The following is a 22,304-nucleotide window of genomic DNA, read 5'->3' on the forward strand; positions in this document are numbered from 1 at the left end:
TGGTCGCATTAAGTTCACCTGAAAAGGTTAGAGTGCATATTGGGTTCATCCGGAAATTTTCACAAAAATCAAATATCCCTTACATTTCACTATTTACATTTCAGGAAAAGGGGAGTGATTTATACATTTATATGCTTTTTAAATATATATTTAATTAATCCCCTTAAGGTATTTGAACCTGCGAAAGCTTTGTTGACCATTATATACACTGCAATACTATAGTATTTCTGTGTATTGTGAAATTTACAAATCTTCAATGTCCATCATGACCCAGCCTATTTTGGCCTTAATGACCTTGCCGTTTTTTGCAATTCTGACCAGTGTCCCTTTATTAGGTAATAACTCAGGAACGCTTCAACGGATCCTAGCGATTCTGAGATTGTTTTTTCGTGACATATTGGGCTTCATGTTAGTGGTAAATTTAGGTCGATAATTTCTGAGTTTATTTGTGAAAAAAACGGAAATTTGGCGAAAATTTTGAAAATTTCGCAATTTTCACATTTTGAATTTTTATTCTGTTAAACCAGAGAGTTATGTGACACAAAATAGTTAATAAATAACATTTCCCACATGTCTACTTTACATGAGCACAATTTTGGAAACAATTTTTTTTTTTGCTAGGAAGTTATAAGGGTTAAAATTTGACCAGTGATTTCTCATTTTTACAACAAAATTTACAAAACAATTTTTTTTCGGGACCACCTCACATTTGAAGTCAATTTGAGGGTTCTATATGGCTGAAAATACCCAAAAGTGACACCATTCTAAAAACTGCACCCCTCAAGGTGCTCAAAACCACATTCAAGAAATTTATTAACCCTTCAGGTGTTTCACAGCAGCAGAAGCAACATGGAAGTAAAAAATGAACATTTAACTTTTTAGTCACAAAAATGATCTTTTAGCAACATTTTTTTTATTTTCCCAAGGGTAAAAGGAGAAACTGGACCACGAACGTTGTTGTCCAATTCGTCCTGAGTACGCTGATACCTCATATGTGGGGGTAAACCACTGTTTGGGCGCACGGCAGGGCTCGGAAGGGAAGGAGCGCCATTTGACTTTTTGAATGAAAAATTGGCTCCAATCTTTAGCAGACACCATGTCGCGTTTGGAGAGCCCCCGTGTGCCTAAACATTGGAGCTCCCCCACAAGTGACCCCATTTTGGAAACTAGACCCCCCAAGGAACTTATCTAGAAGCATAGTGAGCACTTTAAACCCTCAGGTGCTTCACAAATTGATCCGTAAAAATGAAAAAGTACTTTTTTTTCCACACAAAATTTCTTTTAGCCTCAATTTTTTTCATTTTCACATGGGCAACAGGATAAAATGGATCCTAAAATTTGTTGGGCAATTTCTCCTGAGTACGCCGATACCTCATATGTGGGGGTAAACCACTGTTTGGGTGCACGGCAAGGCTCGGAAGGGGAGGCGTGCCATTTGGCTTTTTGAATGGAAAATTAGCTCCAATCATTAGCGGACACCATGTCGCGTTTGGAGAGCCCCTGTGTGCCTAAACATTAGAGCTCCCCCACAAGTGACCCCATTTTGGAAACTAGACCTCCCAAGGAACTAATCTAGATGTGTGGTGAGCACTTTGAACCCCCAAGTGCTTCACAGAAGTTTATAACGCAGAGCCATGAAAATAAAACATAATTTTTCTTTTCTCAAAAATGATTTTTTAGCCCACAATTTTTTATTTTCCCAAGGGTAAAAGGAGAAATTGGACCCCAAAAGTTGTTGTCCAGTTTCTCCTGAGTACGCTGATACCCCATATGTGGGGGTAAACCACTGTTTTGGCACACGTTGGGGTTCGGAAGGGAAGTAGTGACGTTTTGAAATGCAGACTTTGATGGAATGCTGTGCGGGCGTCAGGTTGCGTTTGCAGAGCCCCTGATGTGCCTAAACAGTAGGAACTCCCCACAAGTGACTCCATTTTGGAAACTAGACCCCCAAGGGAACTTATCTAGATGTGTGGTGAGCACTTTGAACCCCCAAGTGCTTCACAGAAGTTTACAACGCAGAGCCGTGAAAATAAAAAATCATTTTTCTTTCCTCAAAAAAGATGTTTTAGCAAGCAATTTTTTATTTTCACAAGGGTAACAGGAGAAATTGGGCCCCAATATTTGTTGCCCAGTTTGTTGTGAGTATGCTGGTACCCCATATGTGGGGGTAAACCACTGTTTGGGCGCACGTCAGGGCTCGGAAGGGAAGTAGTGACATTTGAAATGCAGACTTTGATGGAATGGTCTGCGGGCATCACGTTGCATTTGCAGAGCCCCTGATGTGCCTAAACAGTAGAAACACCCCACAAGTGACCCCATTTTGGAAACTAGACCCCCCAAGGAACTTATTTAGATGTGTGGTGAGCACTTTCAACCCCCAAGTGCTTCACAGAAGTTTATAACGCAGAGCCGTGAAAATAAAAAATAATTGTTCTTTCCTCAAAAATTATGTTTTAGCAAGTAATTTTTTATTTTTGCAAGGGTAACAGGAGAAATTGGACCCCAACAGTTGTTGCCCAGTTTGTCCTGAGTACGCTGGTACCCCATATGTGGGGGTAAACCACTGTTTGGGCGCACGTCGGGGCTTGGAAGGGAGGGAGCACCATTTGACTTTTTGAAAGCAAGATTGGCTGGAATCAATGGTGGCGACATGTTGCGTTTGGAGACCCCTGATGTGCCTAAACAGTGGAAACCCCTCAATTCTAACTTCAACACTAACCCCAACACACCCCTAATCCTAATCCCAACTGTAGCCATAACCCTAATCACAACCCTAACCCCAACACACCCCTAACCACAACCCTAACCCCAACACACCCGTAACGCTAATTCCAACCCTAACCCTAATCCCAACCCTAACCACAACTGTAACCCCAACACACCCCTAACCCTATCCGTAACCCTAACCACAAGCCTAATCTTAACCCTATTTCCAACCCTAAGGCTATGTGCCCACGTTGCGGATTCATGTGAGATTTTTCCGCACGATTTTTGAAAAATCTGCAGGTAAAAGGCACTGCGTTTTACCTGCGGATTTACAGCGGATTTCCAGTGTTTTTTTGTGCGGATTTCACCTGCGGATTCCGATTGAGGAACAGGTGTAAAACGCTGCGGAATGCGCACAAAGAATTGACATGCTGCGGAAAATACAACGCAGCGTTTCTGCACGGAATTTTCCGCACCATGGGCACAGCGGATTTGGTTTTTCATAGGTGTACATGGTACTGTAAACCTGATGGAAAACTGCTACGAATTCGCAGCGGCCAATCCGCTGCAGATCCGCGGCCAATCCGCTGCGGATCCGCGGCCAAATCCGCACTGTGTGCACATGCCCTAACCCTACCCCTAACCCTACCCCTACCCCTAGTTCTAACCCTAACCCTAGTGGAAAAAGAAAAAAAAAATATTTTCTTTATTTTATTATTGTCCCTACCTATGGGGGTGATAAAGGGGGGGGGGGGTATTTATTATTTTTTTTTATTTTGATCGCTGTGATAGAACCTTTCACAGCGATCAAAATGTACTTGTAACAAATCTGCCGGCTGGATTTTGGAAGATGGCGGCGCCCATGGAGAAGACGGACCGGCACCGGGAGCCTTGTTAAGTATAAGGGGGGGGGGGGGGGGGTGATCGGGGCACGGGGGGGGGGGGGGGCGTCGGAGCACGGGGGGGTGGCATAGGAGCACAGGGGGAGCGGGCAGGAGCACGGGGGAGCGGAGCACAAGACGGAGGGGAGCGGACCACAGATCGGTGGCTTGGGGGGGCGATCGGTGGGGTGTGGGGGGTCACATAAGTGTTTCCAGCCATGGCCGATGATATTGCAGCATCGGCCATGGCTGGATTGTAATATTTCACCAGTTTTTTAGGTGAAATATTACAAATCGCTCTGATTGGCTGTTTCACTTTCAACAGCCAATCAGAGCGATCGTAGCCACGGGGGGGTGAAGCCACCCCCCCTGGGCTGAAGTACCACTCCCCCTGTCCCTGCAGCTCGGGTGAAATTGGAGTTAACCCTTTCACCCGATCTGCAGGGACGCGATCATTCCATGACGCCACATAGGCGTCATGGGTCGGATTGGCACCGACTTTCATGACGCCTACGTGGCGTCAAAGGTCTAGAAGGGGTTATATACACTGCAATACTATAGTATTTCTGTGTATTGTGAAATTTACAAATCTTCAATGTCCAGCTACAGGTAAGACTTCACTGGACATGGGGGTCTTCAGGAGAGCATGGCTGTCAGTGCAATGCCCACTGTTCAAAAAAATAAAGGGAACACTTAAACTACAGAATATAACTCCAAGTATATCAAACTTCTGTGAAATCAAACTGTCCACTTAGGAAGCAACACTGTTTGACAATCAATTTTCACATGCTGTTGTGCAAATGGAATAAACAACAGATGGAAATTATTGGCAATTATGAAGACACACTCAATAAGGGAGTGGTTTTGCAGGTGGGGACCACAGACCACATCTCAGTACCAATGCTTTCTGGTTGATGTTTTGGTTACTTTTGAATGATGGTTGTGCTTACACACTCGTGGTAGCATGAGACGGACTCTACAATCCACACAAGTGGCACAGGTAGTGCCGCTCATCCAGGATGGCACATCAATGCGAGCTGTGGCAAGGTTTGCTGTGTCTGTCAGCTTAGTGTCCAGAGGCTGGAGGCGCTACCAGGAGACAGGCCAGTACACCAGGAGACGTGGAGGCGGCCGTAGGTGGGCAACAACCCAGCAGCAGGACCGCTACCTCAGTCTTTGTGCAAGGAAGAACAGGAGGAGCACTGCCAGAGCCTTGAAAAATGACCTCCAGCAGGCCACAAATGTGCATGTGTCTGCACAAATGGTTAGAAACCGACTCCATGAGGATGGTCTGAGTGCCTGATGTCCACGGATGGGGGCTGTGCTCACAGCCCAACACAGTGCACGATACTTGGCATTTGCCACAGAACACCAGGATTGGCAAATTCGCCAATGGCGCCCTGTGCTCTTCACAGATGAAAGCAGGTTCACACTGAGCACATGTGACAGAAGTGACAGAGTCTGGAGATGCCATGGAGAGCTGGATCGCCCCCAGGGTAGGGAAATGGGGTACTCTGCACCGGGTCCTTCGGTTCGGGGCATGTCACGGTGGCTGACCCGGTCCGTGGCCCTCAGGGGTGTCCAGTAAAAGAGTTTATATATGGGAAAGGTGCAGTAAAGAACGAGGAGACGGGTTTGCAGTCTTTTACCTTGTGTACTGAAGACTTCAGATGGTATCCGTAGCCCGGAGCGCAAGATGACAGGGCAGGCAGAGTCCGGTCGGTCTGAAGGCAATTCCAATTCCTTGTCCAGGTGGGAATTCAGTAGCCTTCCTATGCGCCACTATACAGTAGGTCCTTAGTGCATTAGCCAGTAAGGTCCTCACTGATGTTATCTCTCTCTCTCTCTGTTCCCCGTGGTCGGATAGAACAAACCCGTATGGCTGGTGACTTGAGGCTTTGGTTAGGGACTCTAGCACGCCCCGGCCTCTGAGCGGTGTCACCGTGCCTCCTGGGTATACAAGGGCGGACAGGCAACTTGGAATCACCTGCCCTGCCAGTCTCTGAAGCAAGGCGTAGAGCACTTACTTCCACGGTGTGCTGGCCACCGGAGTCTCTGCGCTTCCGAAGTAGACAGCCTGTTCCTATAGCTGGTCTCCTCTCTGATACGCTCTCCTTTGCTATGCTTCCCTGCACACGTGCTGCAGTATGTTCGGCTTTCTGTGTCTCTTCCCAGGAACTGTAGCAGGCCTGCCGCTCAGCTCCTCTGCTTCTTACTCCTCTGTCCGTCTGACAGGAACTGAACTGAACCCTGACTTCCTCCAGCCAGGATGTTAAATAGGGGAGTTCACCCTAAACAGGCTTAGAGCTCCCCCTTCTGGTCTGGAGTGTGAACATGTTGCATGTGTGTGATACCTGAATGTGGTTGTCTTTCATTGCCTTCAGACATGACATCACTTCTTTCCCTGAAAGGATAATGACATCACTGGGGTGCCACAGAGCGATCTGCTGCCTGTAACATCCTTCAGTATGACCGGTTTGGCAGTGGGTCAGTAATGGTGTGGGGTGGCATTTCTTTGGAGGACCACACAGCCCTGCTTGCCAGAGGTTGCCCTACTGCCATTAGGTACCGAGATGAGATCCTCAGACCCCTTGTGAGACCATATGCTGGTGCGGTTGGCCCTGGATCCTCCTAATGCAGGACAATGCCAGACCTCATGTCGCTGGAGTTTGTCAGCAGTTCCTGCAAGATGAAGGCATTGAAGATATGGACTGGCCCGCCCGTTCCCCAGACCTGAATCCGATAGAACACATCTGGGACATCATGTCTCGCACCATCCACCAACGTCATGTTGCACCACAGACTGTCCAGGAGTTGGGGAATGCTTTAGTCCAGGTCTGGGAGGAGATCCCTCAGGAGACCATCCGCCGCCTCATCAGGAGCATGCCCAGGCGTTGTAGGGAGGTCATACAGGCACTTGGTGGCCACACACACTACTGAGCATCATTTCCTTGTCTTGAGGCATTTCCACTGAAGTTGGATCAGCCTGTAATTTGATTTTCCACTGCAATTTTGAGTATCATTCTGAATTCAGACCTCCATGGGCGTGACCTCGTGTGTTCCCGCTGCTGCACTTTTGCAAGGTACTTTGTATATACCTCCATGATTAATTTTTATGGATTGGTGCTAGCACAATTATATGCATATCATTTTGTTGTGGGAATTGCGCGATGTTTACATTTAATTGGAGAGAAATATATGTATTTTTGAGGATGGTCACACCAGCCTTTTGCGGATGTTGATTTTGTCTCTGCGTTTTTACCCCCCTGTTTACTTTGTCCCTGATTCATTTATATATATCATTTTATACAATTTGGACTTTATGACTGTTTTCTCCTGGCTGTTGTTTGAATTTTATATAGTGATAGTGCACAGCTGCTAAGTAGTTAAGTAGTTGCAAACAGTAGGCCTCTCTTGGAGATGCATTCAGGCAAACAGAATAGAACTATAAATATATAATGAAAGTAGGAAGGTTAGTTCAGTTGCGAGACCCTTTTCACCTTATGCGACTATACTTGCAGGCTTGATCTGCCTTTTTAGTAAGTGTGATATACCTTAAAACTATTTTTATGTAGACTTTAAAATACTGTTGCACATGAGATTCATCTGAAAGGCTCTGTTCATAGCTTTAACTAGGGAGTCTGTTCCAAGCCTCCGATGACAATCTCTAAGAAAAGAAAACTGCTGTATCGCCATTCTTTCCATCAAAATGATGGAGAAGACAACGTAACTTGATGAGCCCCATGATGAATCAATGGAGTCCATCCGGTACTAGCTGTATTTGCCATACAAATAATTCAACACTGCATTGTTGCCTCCAATAAATACAGAAGCTGCAATAGTAATGTAACAGACTACTTTTCACACTTGTGTATTGTGCTCAGAGGTATTTAACAAATAAGTATACTATAGCCCATTTGTAGCCCTTTACCCTTTCTTGTGCTGCCCTGTTGCTGGATTCTTTTCTTTCCAGAATTTCCTGCTTCTCTTGCTGTAGTTTTTCTAGTGTTGTTTCCAATGGGAAAACTTGCTCTTTGGCTTCCTGAACAAAAATAAATTACTTTTAATACACAATGTATTTCAATAATAGATATAAATACACAAACACATATACACCTACATTAAAGGTTTAGCTTTTCTTGGGTCAATAATCTGTGAAGAAGCATTTATTAGAACGCTCTTCCCCGATTATTGGCCCATCTAAACATGCCGGCAATCAACCAACAAATAGGCAAAATGGTCATTTGTGGCTGTCTAATATTTATGCCATCATTAAAATCATCCTTGTTGGCAGCACATCTCCCTGTGTAAACAGGGACGTGCTGCTGACAATTTGCATGAGAACAGAACAACTGTATATAAGATATTAGGTAGTTTTACACTTTTTATTGACACTTTGGTGCTGATTTGCTATGCTAAACTTCGTGAGCAGCCATCTGATGCAATTAATGCTAGACCAAGTGTATGACTAACTACACTAAGTGATGAGTAACAGTGCTAAAACAGGAGCTTAAATCTGTGGTCATCTTCTATTGCACACACATTGCCCTGCAGATAATACATTTACAAGAGTTTTCGCATTTTCTTTAAAAATCATTTATTAACCACAAATTAGTTTCTAACGAAATACAGATTTCCTATGTAGCCATAATTAACCTAGTCACTATAGCCATTAAAGGTAGGGTGTATTCTTAGAAAGCTGCACGCTTAACTGATAACTGTATTACTATGATGTCACAGAAAAAAAAAAACAGAAAAACCACATCCTCTCCTGGATTTTTTGATGACATATCTCATACCCTACATTGCACAGAGAAATCCCTATCCTGCCACTAAACTAGGCAGTACAATACGTAAAATAATAGAACAGTAAATGGAATTAAATAGTTTATATCAAACAACTACTTTCCTTAACCCCTTCACCCCAAGCCCGTTTTCACCTTCCAGACCAAGCCAAATTTTACAATTCTGACCAGTTTCATTTCATGCGGTATTAATTCTAGACCGCTTCTTAAATAGATGGTACCAGTGTCCAACCAAATTTTGGCGTATGATTTTTAAACCCCTGAAAATCTTCTCAAAAGTTGGGGGTCGTCTTATACGTCAGGTGTCGTCTTAGGCCTCATTCACACTTCAGTCTTCTGGCGTCAGTCAAAATACGTCATCGCGACGGATCTGTCAAAAAAAGTGAAAAACGGAAACAGATCCGGTTTTTCGACGGATCACTATAGCAGATCTGTCGAAAAACCGGATCCGCTGCATCCGTTTTTTTCATCCATTTCTTTCCTTTTTTTGACTGATCCGTTTTTTCATATCTCCAAATGGGAGGCTCCCAAACGTGATTGGCTACTGGAATATAATGGAAACCTATATATTGAGTGTTTTAACACCCTATCTTTGAGAGGTTGTAGAGCAAGTGGCAGAAATGGAAGGAGTTCTAGTAAATATTGTGACCATCTATACATCTATCCATCAGGCAGGTTGCTGGCAGGCTTCTTGCTTGTATGCTTCTTGCTGGCACATTGAGGAATGAAGCCACATGGCAGGTTTATATAGATTTTGGGGCTGTCTGGCCAATTGGCTACTAAATACAGATTTGGAGCATGCTCAGTGTAAAAAACAGACAGCAACGGATCCTGCGCCCATAGGCTTCCATTCTAGCCAACGACCGACGCCGTTGGATCTGTCGCTGTCCGACTTTTCGGCGCAGACAAAAAACGTTACTTTGTCAATCCTCTCTAGATGACGGATAAACAAATTCTGACGGATCCAGCGCACGACGGACGAATCGTGAGGCCATCCGTCATAATCCGTCGCTAATACAAGTCTATGAGAAAAAGACGGATCCAGCGTGCAAATTCGCTGGATCCGTTTTTATTTTTCACAAAACGACGGATTTTGACTGAAACAAAAAGACTGAGGTGTGAAAGAGGCCTTATAGGGCGGGGGCGGAGCCATCTGCGGTCGCGGCATATGGTGGGGGAGCGGTCCCGATGAGGTGAGGGGGCGCCTTACCGGGAAGGTGTAAGTGAAGCAAGCTGCAGGCATCAGGGAAAGAGAGTGGCGCTGTGCCCAGAAAAACACGCCTCTTTCACCCTTCTGGCCCGCCCTTGTATCCTATTACATCCTTCTCTGCCTCTCAGATCTTGCACATACACGCCTGTGCTGCTTCACTGCAGTCCTCAGGAGTAGAGATGGGCGAACACCAACAGTAAAGTTTCGTACTGTTCGGGAGATGTGACCGCTCTAAAGGGGCTCCGGTGATGCAGTGACAGGAGGTGCTCCTCCCGCAGTGTTTCACTCCGCCGCCTAGAGGTCACCGAAGTTCGTCCTGTCACGTGCGACACCGCTGCGTGAGAAAATTCTCACGCAGCGGTAGTGCCGTAAAGTGAGAGCACGAACCCCGATGAACTACACTTATCTCCGGTCAGTATATCATCGGAGGCCCCTGTAGAGCGGTCACATCTCAGAATGTGACAGCTCTACACGGGAGATTGTCGTGAGACACTCGTTATTAAATGGATTACATCGGAACAGGGAGTATTTGTGTTGGCTTATTTTTTTGTTTTTTTATTGCAGGAGAATGAGGCGTCGCATGAATTAGGTGTTTAATAAATATGGCAAACTGTGTTGTGTTTTATTTCATTAAAATACTTTATTCTGGCTGTGTCTTTATTTAACCTGTAACAACTATAGGATTAGTAATGGATAGGTGTCTTATTGACACCTCTCCATTACTAAGCCGTGGGCTTGATGTCACCTTACAATACAAAGGTGACATCAACCCCATGGATACTGCGCCATTTCTGCGGCGGCTGAGAGCTGGGGTTTTTAGCCGGGGAGGGGAGTGGGGGCAGTATCCATGGCCCCTTCCTAGGCTATTAATATCAGCCCGCAGCAATGTGCATATCCTTTTCTGGTTATTAATTATAGGGGGAACCCCACAACATTTTTTGGGGGCTCCCCTATTTTAATAAATAGTCAGTAAAGGCTATGTATACAGCTGTGAGCTGATATTAATAGCCTGGGGAGATCCATGGGTATTACCCCCTTCCTAGGCTATAATCTTCTGCCCCCAGTCGCTGGCTTTCCCTGTTCTGGTTTTGAAAATTGCGCGGGAGCCCACGCAATTATTTAATAAAATTAAACAAATATCGCGTTTAAGGCTAGGGTCACACTTGTGAAAAACTCGCACGGGTTTCGCACCTTAATACCCGATACTACCGCCTGCACTCGGGACCGGAGTGTGCGGCTGCATGTATTTCTATGCAGCTGAATGCTCCGGTCCGAGTGCAAGACTCGTGCGAATTTCTTGCAAGCGTGACCCCAGCCTAACGCAGATTTTGTGTGTCTATTTAACTCTTTATGTATCATTTTTTTATGTTCATTACTAAACATCGGGCTTGGTATTATCTACCTATCTATCTACCTTTCTTTTGTGTGTAAACATTATATTTCCACATGGTATGTGATGATATTATGGTCTTAAATGGAGTATTTAAAAGAGGAGGTTGGACAAGAAATGACATCACAATTCTTTTTTTTTTTGTTAAATAATATATCTTTATTTAGCTTACAAAAACGCATACAAATCCGCATGAAAAAAAAACACATGAAAATCCGCATCAAATCCGCGTGGATATTCAACTGTGTTTTCTGACAAGAGAGGAAGAATCTGCGCAGAAAATTCCACAGGCAAAGCCGCAACGTGTGCACATACCCTAATAGAAGACAAAATAATAAAAAAAAACTAATTCTAAGTGTATTTAGCTGTTCAAAACACTGTTCACCTCTAGGTACACCTGACATTTTCTTTATTCTGCAGTTTGATATAATCAACACAAACTTACATAGGGTTTTTTTTTAATGTTTTGCTACTTTTGTACAAAAAAAAATACTGATCTAAAAAAAAAATATTTTTTTGGCTAACATGTGATATTTATAGGTTTCTTATCTTTCATAAATTGAGCTGTATGAGGACTTGTGTTTTATGGGACATGCTGTCGCTTCTACCTGTAACATTTTTTGATCATCTTTTAAATATTTTCCTTATGGTTTACTACTTTTGCACAAGAAAAATCTTTTTTTTTCTTTTTGGATGTTCTGTTGTGTCATAACTTTTCTAAAAAAAGAACCGGAGGGCTTGTTTTTTGTGAAACAAGCCAAGCTGTAATTTTTATTGGTACCATTGTGGGTGTATATATGACTTTTTGATATCTTTTCACCTCATTTTTTTGTGAGGCGAGATCAAAAAAGCAATTCCGGAATAGTTTTTCATTTTTTTTCTTACAACTTTTGCCTTTGGGTTAGATATTACTTGGAGCCATAAAACGGTGTGCGGTTTTGATCCATGTGTCAGATCAAAAACAGATTGCATTATTACGAGTCGTTATGAGCACATTGTGTGTGTTTTTAGGTTTGTTTTTTTTTCAAATAAACCAGACTTTTTATCACTAAAAATGGGATTCATACATTTATATGTTGGTACATTTAAAAAAAAAAAAATATTTTGCACTGGGCTCACAAAGAGTCTTGGGCATGTGATCCTTTGCTTGCATTAATAAAACACTGTTACATAGTACAATGCATCGTCTAGCCAGGCAGCGTATGGCTGACAGATAAAGACTATTTTATACCCCACAGGAAGGGCTTAATTACAAATTCTAATCAGCACTTGGAAAAACTTGCCTTAATCTCTCTTGACAAACACTGCAGCTCAGTAGTCAGTTCAACATTCTGATCCTCCAGCTGTTGTCGGCGTTGAAGCTTACTAGAAATATTAAGTTTTTCTGCCTTTAATTCATTGGCTGAACTCTTCAGTTGCTGGACTTGATCTTGCTGGTCCTGTATTCGCTTACGTAACAGCTCAATTTTACCTGAAACTGGAAGTTAAAAGGAACAATTAGTTTCTGTATCAACACATGACTCCCTAAAATAAGTGTACTGTTTTAAGGGGGTTGTTAACTACTTTAAAAGTTAATGTTATTGGATCTAGGGTAGGGTAGAAAATAAAAAAAAATTATACTCACCTCTCAGGCTGGCACTGCTCCTCCTCACTCTGTACTGCATCCACAGTGGTCTGCTGACGTCAACATCTGGAAGATAGTGACATGCGACCACTGTAACAATCAGTGGTTGCTAATCAGGGCAGCCTTCACGTTCCGTCAGAGTGGAAGAAGCCAGCTTGGAAGGAATGTGAAGCCCTGCTAGATGATGAAGCCAGGACACAGGCAGGAGATGCAGTTCAAAGTACAGAGGAGTAGCACCAGTCTGGAAGTTGAATGTAAAATATTGTAATAGCCAAGTCATTTAACTTTTAAAAGTAAGATACAATCTCTTTATAGAAGCACTTTTATTTTTCATTAAATCTTTGCCACTACAGTGCATATACATTGTGGTAAAATACTCACCTATCACCATCTCTCCTGGTATCCAGAGTAGTTCCATTCCTGAGTGATGTCACTGCTCTTCTGACTATACGGACTACTGTGTGTGTGCACTGGAGGTCTCTCATAGGCCACGTTCACACGTTCAGTATTTAACATCAGGAGTAGCAGGAAAACTATAACACGGTAACAACACATCACCACTTCTGTATTTATCACCCACTCCTGGTTTTGGCTTACAAATACTGATGTACAATACTGACCAAATACTGAACGTGTGATCATGACCTTACAATGTAAGTCTGTGGAGGTTCGTTCTGACACTCCCATAGGTTTACATTGTAAAGGCCACTTCAGAGACACAGCGTAATCGGAAAAGTCTGAAAAGTGGTGGCGTCACTCAGAAGAGGACTGGAGCGGTGCTGAAGGCCGAAGAAGACTCAATGGGTGAGTATATGAACATGTTGACACTACACTAAATAAACAAAAACACAGATTTAGTGCCAAAAAAATGTAATGGGGGGGCTTCTGTAAGTGCAAATACTTTAAGGGGTATTGTGTCATTGGATCGGCTGCTGATAAGAGAGCAACCGTAGCACTATTTATCAGATTCCAATTCTTACCGGTTTTTCAAGTGAATAAATCGGGGTTGTGGCTCGCTGGGAGCAGCACGTTGCAGGAGAAACACCGGATTACGTACCGGTAATGCTCTTTTATAGAGCCACGACAGCACCCACTGAGAGAGGGCATCCGCCCCTAGGAACAGGAAACCCTACGGAGAGATAAAAGGGGCGGTCCCCCTCGCTCCCACAGTTTGGGTTACAGAGATTGCGAGGAACCGCCCACCAGTTTTAGTATGTCATTTTATATTAACATTTTATCTTAACTAAATTACGTATATTTACAAGAACCAAATCACCCTTAATAGTGCTCATATGCAAACTAATATATATAAGGGGGGGAAGTGAAGGGGTGCTGTCGTGGCTCTATAAAAGAGCATTACCGGTACGTAATCCGGTGTTTTCTCTTCGCCACGACAGCACCCACTGAGAGACTTTCAGAGATAGTTATTTGGGGGGGATTATCGTGTTAAGAACTGATCTACCGAAACACAAGTCAGTGGAGGCAGATAAATCTAGTCTATAGTGACTATAGAAGGTAGTAGGAGACGACCAGGTTGCGGCCTTACATATGAGTTCTATTGGAACCTCCCCTCGCTCTGCCCAGGATGATGCTATCGCCCGGGTGGAGTGTGCCTTTACAGTCTCAGGTGGATCTTCCCCTTTAGACGAATAGGCCAGGTATATCACCTCCCGAATCCATCGGGATAATGTGCCTTTTGTAACACCAGCTCCTTTCCTTTGACCCTGGAAGGAAACAAAGAGCCCTGCTCTTCCTCCAGGGACTAGTCCTGTCTAGATAGGTTATCACAGCCCTTCTCACATCTAAAGTATGGTACTTTTCTTCTTCCTGATTTGTAGGGTTATTATAGAAGGTAGGAAGAAGAATTTCTTGAGATCTATGGAACTTAGTACACATTTTAGGCAAGTAGGAAGGGTCTGTTTTCAGGACAATCCTATCTGGCAATATTGACATAAATGGAGGATCTACTGATAGTGCCTGTATGTCACTTACCCTTCTTGCCGACACTAAGGCGACAAGAAGAGCAGTCTTGAGGGAGACATGTTTAATGTGAGCAGAATGTAGAGGCTCAAATGGGTGATCTGTTAAGGCTTCAAGGACCAGATTAACATCCCAAGGAGGTGAGTGGGGAATATGGACTGGTTCTGCCCTCTGGCAGGCTGAAATAAATCTGGATATCCACCTATCTCCTGCAACGTTGTGACTATACAACGCCCCTAACGCAGAAATTTGCACTCTTAAGGTATTAACTGAAAGGCCTAAATCACGTCCTCTTTGAAGAAATTCAAGAATAATAGAGACTGGAATTTCCTTTGACAGGGCTGAGGGATAGAGGCTTAGAAATTTCTTCCATACTTTTACATAGATTGATGTAGTGGATCTTTTCCTACTCAGCAATAGGGTATCAATTACTTTATCAGAGAAGCCCCTTAGCTTTAATAGCTGCCTCTCAAATCCCAGGCTGTCAACCGTAGACCCTTCACATGAGGGTGGTTGAAGGGCCCCTGGAAAAGCAGATCTTGATTCTGTGGGAGAATCCATGGTTCCGAGACGGACATGGCTCTGAGCAGGGAAAACCATGGTCTCTTTGGCCAGAACGGGGCAATTAAGATTATATTAACTCTGTCCTCTCTTATCTTCCTGATTACCGTTGGAAGAAGAACCATCGGGGGAAAGGCATATGCTTTCTGAAACGTCCACGGAATCTGGAGGGCGTCGAGAATATCGGGGTTGTCGGTTCGGAACATTGAGGCGAATGTTTTTACTTGCCTGTTGTCTCTTGTAGCGAAGAGATCTATGTCGGGCATACCCCATTTTATAGTTATCATTTTGAATATCCGACGATTTAACACCTACTCCCCCTGATGGAGGGTATGACGACTGAGAAAGTCTGCTTTTGCGTTGTCTATCCCTCGGACATGAAGTGCTGATAAGGATAGAAGATGATCTTCGGCTATAGTCAAGATGTTTTCGGTTATAGACATGAGAGTGCCTGATCTCGTTCCGCCTTGATGGTTGACGTAAGCCACTGATGTCATGTTGTCTGAGAGTACCCTGGTATGTGTTCCGTGCAACTGTGGGAGGAATTCACATAGGGCATGAAAGATGGCTTTTAGTTCTTTTTTATTAGACGAGTCGTCTAACTCCGTAACCGACCACAACCCTTGGACAACCTGGTCCCCCAAGTGTGCCCCCCAACCATGAGGGCTGGCATCCGTAAATATAATGTTTGAGGGTTTAATCTCCCAGGGAACCCCGCTAACTAGATGATCTGGTTGTAGCCACCAGGTTAGGGATTGGATTACGTCATTAGAAAGGGAAATTTTACCGTCTAATCGCCCTTGTAATTTCATCTCCTCATGTAAAATTGTATACTGTAAGCACCTCGAATGGAACTGGGCCCATGGAACCGCTGGGATACATGACGTGAAGGAGCCAAGTAAGGACATGCCTTCCCGGAGGGAAATTATAGGTTTATCTAGTATAGACTGAACTTTATTCCTAACTGTTATTTGTTTAGTTTCCGGGAGAAAACATTTTTGACTTACAGAATCTAATATAATTCCCAAAAATACCTGCCGAGTAGTCGGGATCAGTCTAGATTTTTCCCAATTTATTAACCATCCTAAGTCCTGCAAGGATGAAATCATATGACATAATCTTTGCTGACATTGTGAGGGGGATTTTCCCACTACTAGAAGGTCGTCTAGGTATGGGATTATGAGGGTGTCTTCTAATCTTAGATATGACATGACCTCTGACATTAGTTTAGTGAACACCCTTGGAGCAATTGATAGTCCAAAGGGCATTGCCGTATACTGAAAGTGCCGGATACATCCATTCAACACAACCGCTACGCGGAGAAACTGTTGATGTTCTTTAAAGATTGGCAGATGGTAATACGCATCTTTCAAGTCCAGAACCGCCATAAAGCAATGGGGAAACAGGAGTTTTACGGTGGATCGAATAGATTCCATTTTAAAGGTTTGATTTTCTAAGAAGGTGTTCAGTTTTTTAAGATTTATGATGGTTCTGAATGATCCATCAGGTTTTGTAATTAGAAATAGCGGGGAATAGAACCCTTTCCCCTGCTGAAGAAATGGAACCTCCACCAAAACTCCTTTGGATAGAAGATTCATTACTTCTTGCTGTAATGCCTCCTGTTGAGACTGTGACTTTAAAGAAGTCAATAGAAATGAGTCCGAAGGGACTTGGGCAAATTTTAACTTTAAGCCAGAGGTGACGAGACTATTTGCCCAAACGTTCGATGTTATTCTTCTCCATTGGTTTGAGAAGGAGGATAATCTACCTCCCACAGGTAGATCTGCCCTAACGGGGCTTGTCTTCAGTTTTAAAAGGGCGCTTCCCAAAGAATGCACCCCTCTGTTTGGCGTCTCTAGGGGTCCAGCGATCTTGGTTTTTAAAATCTTTTCTTTTATTAAATATGGGCTTCCGGAATGCTTTCCTATAGAATGGAAGGTAATTATTATTATTAGGGAAGCCTTTCCTTCTTTCTCCCGCCTTAGTTAAGATTTCGTCCAGTTTGGTACCAAACAGGTACTCACCCTGACATGGGAGGCCACATAATTTGGACTTCGTCTGGGGATCGCCTTTCCAGCCCTTAAGCCATAGGGCTCTACGTGCCGCATTTGTGAGACCTGCCGATTTGGCTGCCAGGCGTATAGAGTCGGCAGATGAATCCGCCAGGAAAGCTGTAGCCCCTCTAATTAAGGGTATAGAGGACAACAGTTTGTCTCTAGAAAGACCATTTTTAAGTCCTTCCTCCAAGTCACTCAGCCAGACCAACATAGACCTGGCGGTGCAAGTAGCGGAGATAGATGGCCTGAAGGCTCCCGTACACGACTCCCAGGCTCTTTTTAATAGTGAGTCGGCTTTACGGTCTAACGGGTCTTGTAATGAGCCAGAATCCTCCACAGGTAGCAAGGATTTTTTGGATGTGGATGCTACCGCAGCGTCCACTTTGGGTGCTTTTGTCCATGTCGAAAACTCTTCATCATTGAAGGGATACCGTCTTTTTGAGGACGGAGGTAATCCTCTTTGGCCCTGGCTTTCCCACTCTTTTTTAACTAAAGTTTTTATTGCTGCTATCACCGGAAAAGAAGGCCTTTTCTTTTCCGATAAGCCGGCAAACATAATATCCTGCTGTGATCTGGGGACTTTAGAATCCTCGATGCCCATCGTATTACACACGGACCTGACAAGGTTGTCAATACTGTCGGTGGGAAAGCATGTATCCTGGTCTTCCTCAGAGGATACATAATTGTGGGAAATATCAGAGTCTGCTTTCTCCACGTCAGAGGATGGATCCGATATAGGGGATTCGTATCCTCTTTTACCCTTGGCACGCGGTTCTTTATCTAAACTATGTAAGGCTTGTAACTCTTGTCTAATTAAAAGTCTGATGTCCTCTGATTTAACTGAGGCTTCCTCCCGTAAGGTGGAATCAATACATAACTTACAAAGCCTCTTTTTGTAACTATCCGGGAGGGGCTGGAGACATAACGCACACTGTTTGTGTTTCGTTTTTTCAGTTTTCTTTCCCTAGGGTGTGTAGAAGGAAAAGGGAACAATAGTCAGCCTATGCGGGTAGATGCACACTTACCCCAGTGAAGCTTTAACAGTACCGATTGACGAGGGGGAGACCGGGGCGGAGGACCAGCCTGGTCCGACTTTTTCCTTGAGGATCCGCTCTGCTTAGAGCGACCGCTGCTGCCACGTGTACGTGGGGTAGATGCGGCGGTGTCTTCTACCGAAGGCATCGCAGGGATCTGCGATGAATCCATTGTGGACGCCGGGGCAATGCGCCGGCGTCCTTTTCATATGGGGGCCGCCATCTTCTTCCGGTTGAACCCGGAAGTGCTAACCACTTCAGGGTCGCGGCCCTGCATTATGCGCCTGCGCTGCCACCGGAATGAGCGCAGGTGCCGTCTGTCTGCTCCCTCACCCCGGAGGATACCGCAATCCTCCCGGGGAAACAATGGACCTCCACGCTGCCAGAACGCTTACCCAGCGGTCCTCATATGTCGCGCTTGGTCCCGCAGACGTTCCCAGGGTGGATCTCCATGAGCCAGTAACTCCCACAGTTCTGGCCTCACGGCGCCTGCCAGCAGAGGGGGGAAGCTGAAAAAGGAACCCCCGACGCTGCATCCAGCTCTGGAGCCCTTGCCGTCCTCTCAGGTAAACTGCGCAAGCGGCATCCAGGCTAGGCATCCTCTTCTCCGTGGATTCCCGTAGGAACAGGAAACCAAACTGTGGGAGCGAGGGGGACCGCCCCTTTTATCTCTCCGTAGGGTTTCCTGTTCCTAGGGGCGGATCCCCTCTCTCAGTGGGTGCTGTCGTGGCGAAGAGAAAATACTGAAGAGATTTTTGTGTCAATATTTTTATGAATGGTGGAAGCCTCAGGAGCTGGGCTCTAATTGGAATAGTATGTCATATCTGAGTGAAATTTGTATGTAATATGCAACAATGAACCAATAGACATCAAGTACCACAAAATGGGATTTCTTCACCGTCACTCTGATACTTTACAAATTAGAAACAATGAAATCAGTGCTTCACTCCTTTATATGGCTTATATCCATCTTACCATAAGGTACAGATACAGTCCAGAACACTTAATACAATAATCTAAATGGAAAAGTTACTGGTTTTGGGATAGTCCTGGTCCGCATGGCAACATTTATGCAGAGGTTATGTGGCAGGGAAGCAAGCATGAGCACATCTGAGTGACATTTTAGGGACAACCCCCTTTCAGGTTTTCAAAAGGGTCCCACAAAACTTCCCACACGTGAGCACACGTTTACTCCCCCTCTGGCATTTTCTTCACATAAACTTTGTCACGTAGACTTAGAATTTTTAAATCTGTCAGTAAGATCAACCCTCCTAAGGGTACTTTCACACTAGCGTTTTTTGCAATGCGTCGTTTTGGCGAAAAAACGCATCCTGCAAAGTTGTCTGCAGGATGCGTTTTTTCCTCATTGACTAACATTAGCGACGCATTGCGATGCATTGACACACGCCGCAACCGTCTAGCGACGGTTGCGTCGTGTTGTGGCGGACCGTCGGCAGCAAAAAACGTTGCTTGTAACTTTTTTGCTACGTCGAGAACGTCTTTTCCGACCGCGCATGCCCGGCCGGAACTCCGCCCCCTCCTCCCCGCACCTCACAATGGGGCAGCGGATGCGCTGAAAATCAGCATCCGCTGCACCCGTTGTGCAGCGCAAACAACGCTAGCGTTGGTATGTCGGCCCGACGCACTGCGACGGGCCGAGTACGACGCTAGTGTGAAAGTAGCCTTAGCAGTCTAAATGGGCATAAAATTGAGTAAAATGTTACCTTGTTATCTGAAATCCGATGTCTTATTGCAGAGAAATCCATGTTTTACACTAATATGCAAATGAGCTGTTCAGATCTATGGGCCACACTAGTTTCTCCCACTTTCATATAAAATAAGCTCAGGAGGCAGTTTCTCAGGGAGATCTTAACAGCTCATTTACACATTAAGAAAAACATGAATATCTCTGGAATACAACATCATATTGCAGATAACAGAGTATCATTTTTTTCAGCTTCATATGACCTACATGCCCATATAGACAGCTTAGGAGAGTTGATCCTACTGACAGATTCACTTTAAAGTTTCCTGGAACAGCATATTTAATATTCTCAACTGTCTCTGTACTGATACCTGTATATTTATATAATGTATATAAAGGAATCAAGCACTGATTTAATATTTACTTGCTTGCTGTGCATTAGGACTTAATCAGATGTCAGTGACTTCTCTAGTATATAAAAACATAAAACGATTTTCATCAGTTTTGGGTCAGATTTTTATCAGTGTTTGGTCAATGTATTAGTTTTACCATTAGCGTTTCATTAGTGAGTTTTAAGATGAAAAAAAAAACTGAACAATTCCAAAGCTTTACTTACAAATTACAAAGTTAAGAATTGATTGCACACAGTTGGCAATATATACTGGTTTTGGACCAACAGAATTGTATGGCTTATTTTGATCCATGACACAGGTAACAAACATGTCTCTGTGTTTTTTTGTGTTATATCCATGAAAAACACAGATAGAAAACAGATGTGACTGAGGCCCTACTTCTAAAATATCTTGGCGTTATTTCATCATGTTTCAAGATTGTACTATGCCTTCAGGGTATTCTGTTATTTAAATGGTTATTCCCATCTTCATTGATTGTTTTTTGTTAGATAGAACTGGCAAAAATAAGCAACTTTATAACATACTCATTTGTTTTTTTTAAATCCCCCTTCATTCCTTTGAAATTGCCAATATTTTTTTGATTTTTGCTTACTGTCCAGTGCTAAGGGATCAGCCACTGCTGTGGTTTAGCTAAAGGGAATCAGACACTGCTGCAGTTTAGCTAAGGGGATCAGCCACTGTTGTGGTTTAGCTAAGGGGATCAGCCACTGTTGTGGTTTAGCTAAGGGGATCAGCCACTGTTGTGGTTTAGCTAAGGGGATCAGCCACTGCTGTGGTTTAGCTAGGGGGATCAGCCACTGCTGCGGTTTAGCTAAGGGGATCAGCCACTGATGTGGTTTAGCTAAGGGGATCAGCCACTGCTGTGGTTTAGCAATGGGGATCAGCCACTGCTGTGGTTTAGCTAAGGGGATCAGCCACTGCTGCGGTTTAGCTAAGGGGATCAGTCACTGCTGTGGTTTAGCTAAGGGGATCAGCCACTGCTGCGGTTTAGCTAAGGGGATCAGCCACTGCTGCGGTTTAGCTAAGGGGATCACCACTGCTGCGGTTTAGCTAAGGGGATCAGCCACTGCTGTGGTTTAGCTAAGGCAGTGTTTCTCAACTCCAGTCCTCAAGACCCCACAACAGGTCATGTTTTCAGGATTTCCTTAGTATTGCATAGGCGGTGGAATTAATGCTTGAGTAGGTGATGAAATTATCACCTGTGCAATACTAAGGAAATCCTGAAAACATGACCTGTTGTGGGGTCTTGAGGACTGGAGTTAAGAAACACTGAGCTAAGGGGATCTGCCACTACTGTGGTTTAGCTAAGGGGATCAGCCACTGCTGCGGTTTAGCTAAGGGGATCAGACACTGCTGCGGTTTAGCTAAGGGGATCAGCCACTGTTGTGGTTTAGCTAAGGGGATCAGCCACTACTGTGGTTTAGCTAAGGGGGATCAGCCACTGCTGCGGTTTAGCTAAGGGGATCAGCCAGTGCTGTTGTTTAGCTAAGGGGATCAGCCACTACTGTGGTTTAGCTAAGGGGATCAGCCACTGCTGCGGTTTAGCTATGGGAATCAGCCACTGCTGTGGATTAGCTAAGGCAGTGTTTCTCAACTCCAGTCCTCAAGACACCACAACAGGTCATGTTTTCAGGATTTCCTTAGTATTGCATAGGCGATGGAATTAATGCTTGAGCAGGCAATGGAATTAATGCTTGAGCAGGTGATGAAATTATCACCTGTGCAATACAAAGGAAATCCTGAAAATATGACCTGTTGTGGGATCTTGAGGACTGGAGTTAAGAAACACTGAGCTAAGGGGATCTGCCACTGCTGCGGTTTAGCTAAAGAGCTATGGGAATCAGCCACTGCTGTGGTTTAGCTAAAGGGATCAGCCACTGCTGCGGTTTACCTAAGGGGATCAGCCACTACTGTGGTTTAGCTAAGGGGATCAGCCAC

The 22,304-nt window shown here is 44.4% G+C and overlaps 1 protein-coding gene across 6 annotated transcripts in view; it reads right to left on the bottom strand.

Moving 5' to 3' along the window:
* RAD50 (RAD50 double strand break repair protein) overlaps positions 1–22,304 on the bottom strand; it is a 277,285-nt gene that overhangs the window by 98,399 nt on the left and 156,582 nt on the right. For 5 of the 6 annotated variants that reach the window (XM_077265952.1, XM_077265950.1, XM_077265951.1 and 2 more), the window contains 2 exons: positions 12,276–12,469; positions 7,519–7,629 (listed from right to left, as the gene is read on the bottom strand). In XM_077265952.1, the coding sequence (XP_077122067.1) occupies positions 7,519–7,629; positions 12,276–12,469 (305 nt within the window). Of the gene's footprint in view, positions 1–7,518; positions 7,630–12,271; positions 12,470–22,304 lie in introns of all 6 variants that reach the window. The other variant, XM_077265955.1, reaches the window with a different exon arrangement.

The sequence above is a fragment of the Ranitomeya variabilis genome, chromosome 5 (assembly GCF_051348905.1).
Source record: "Ranitomeya variabilis isolate aRanVar5 chromosome 5, aRanVar5.hap1, whole genome shotgun sequence".
NCBI lineage: Eukaryota > Metazoa > Chordata > Amphibia > Anura > Dendrobatidae > Ranitomeya > Ranitomeya variabilis.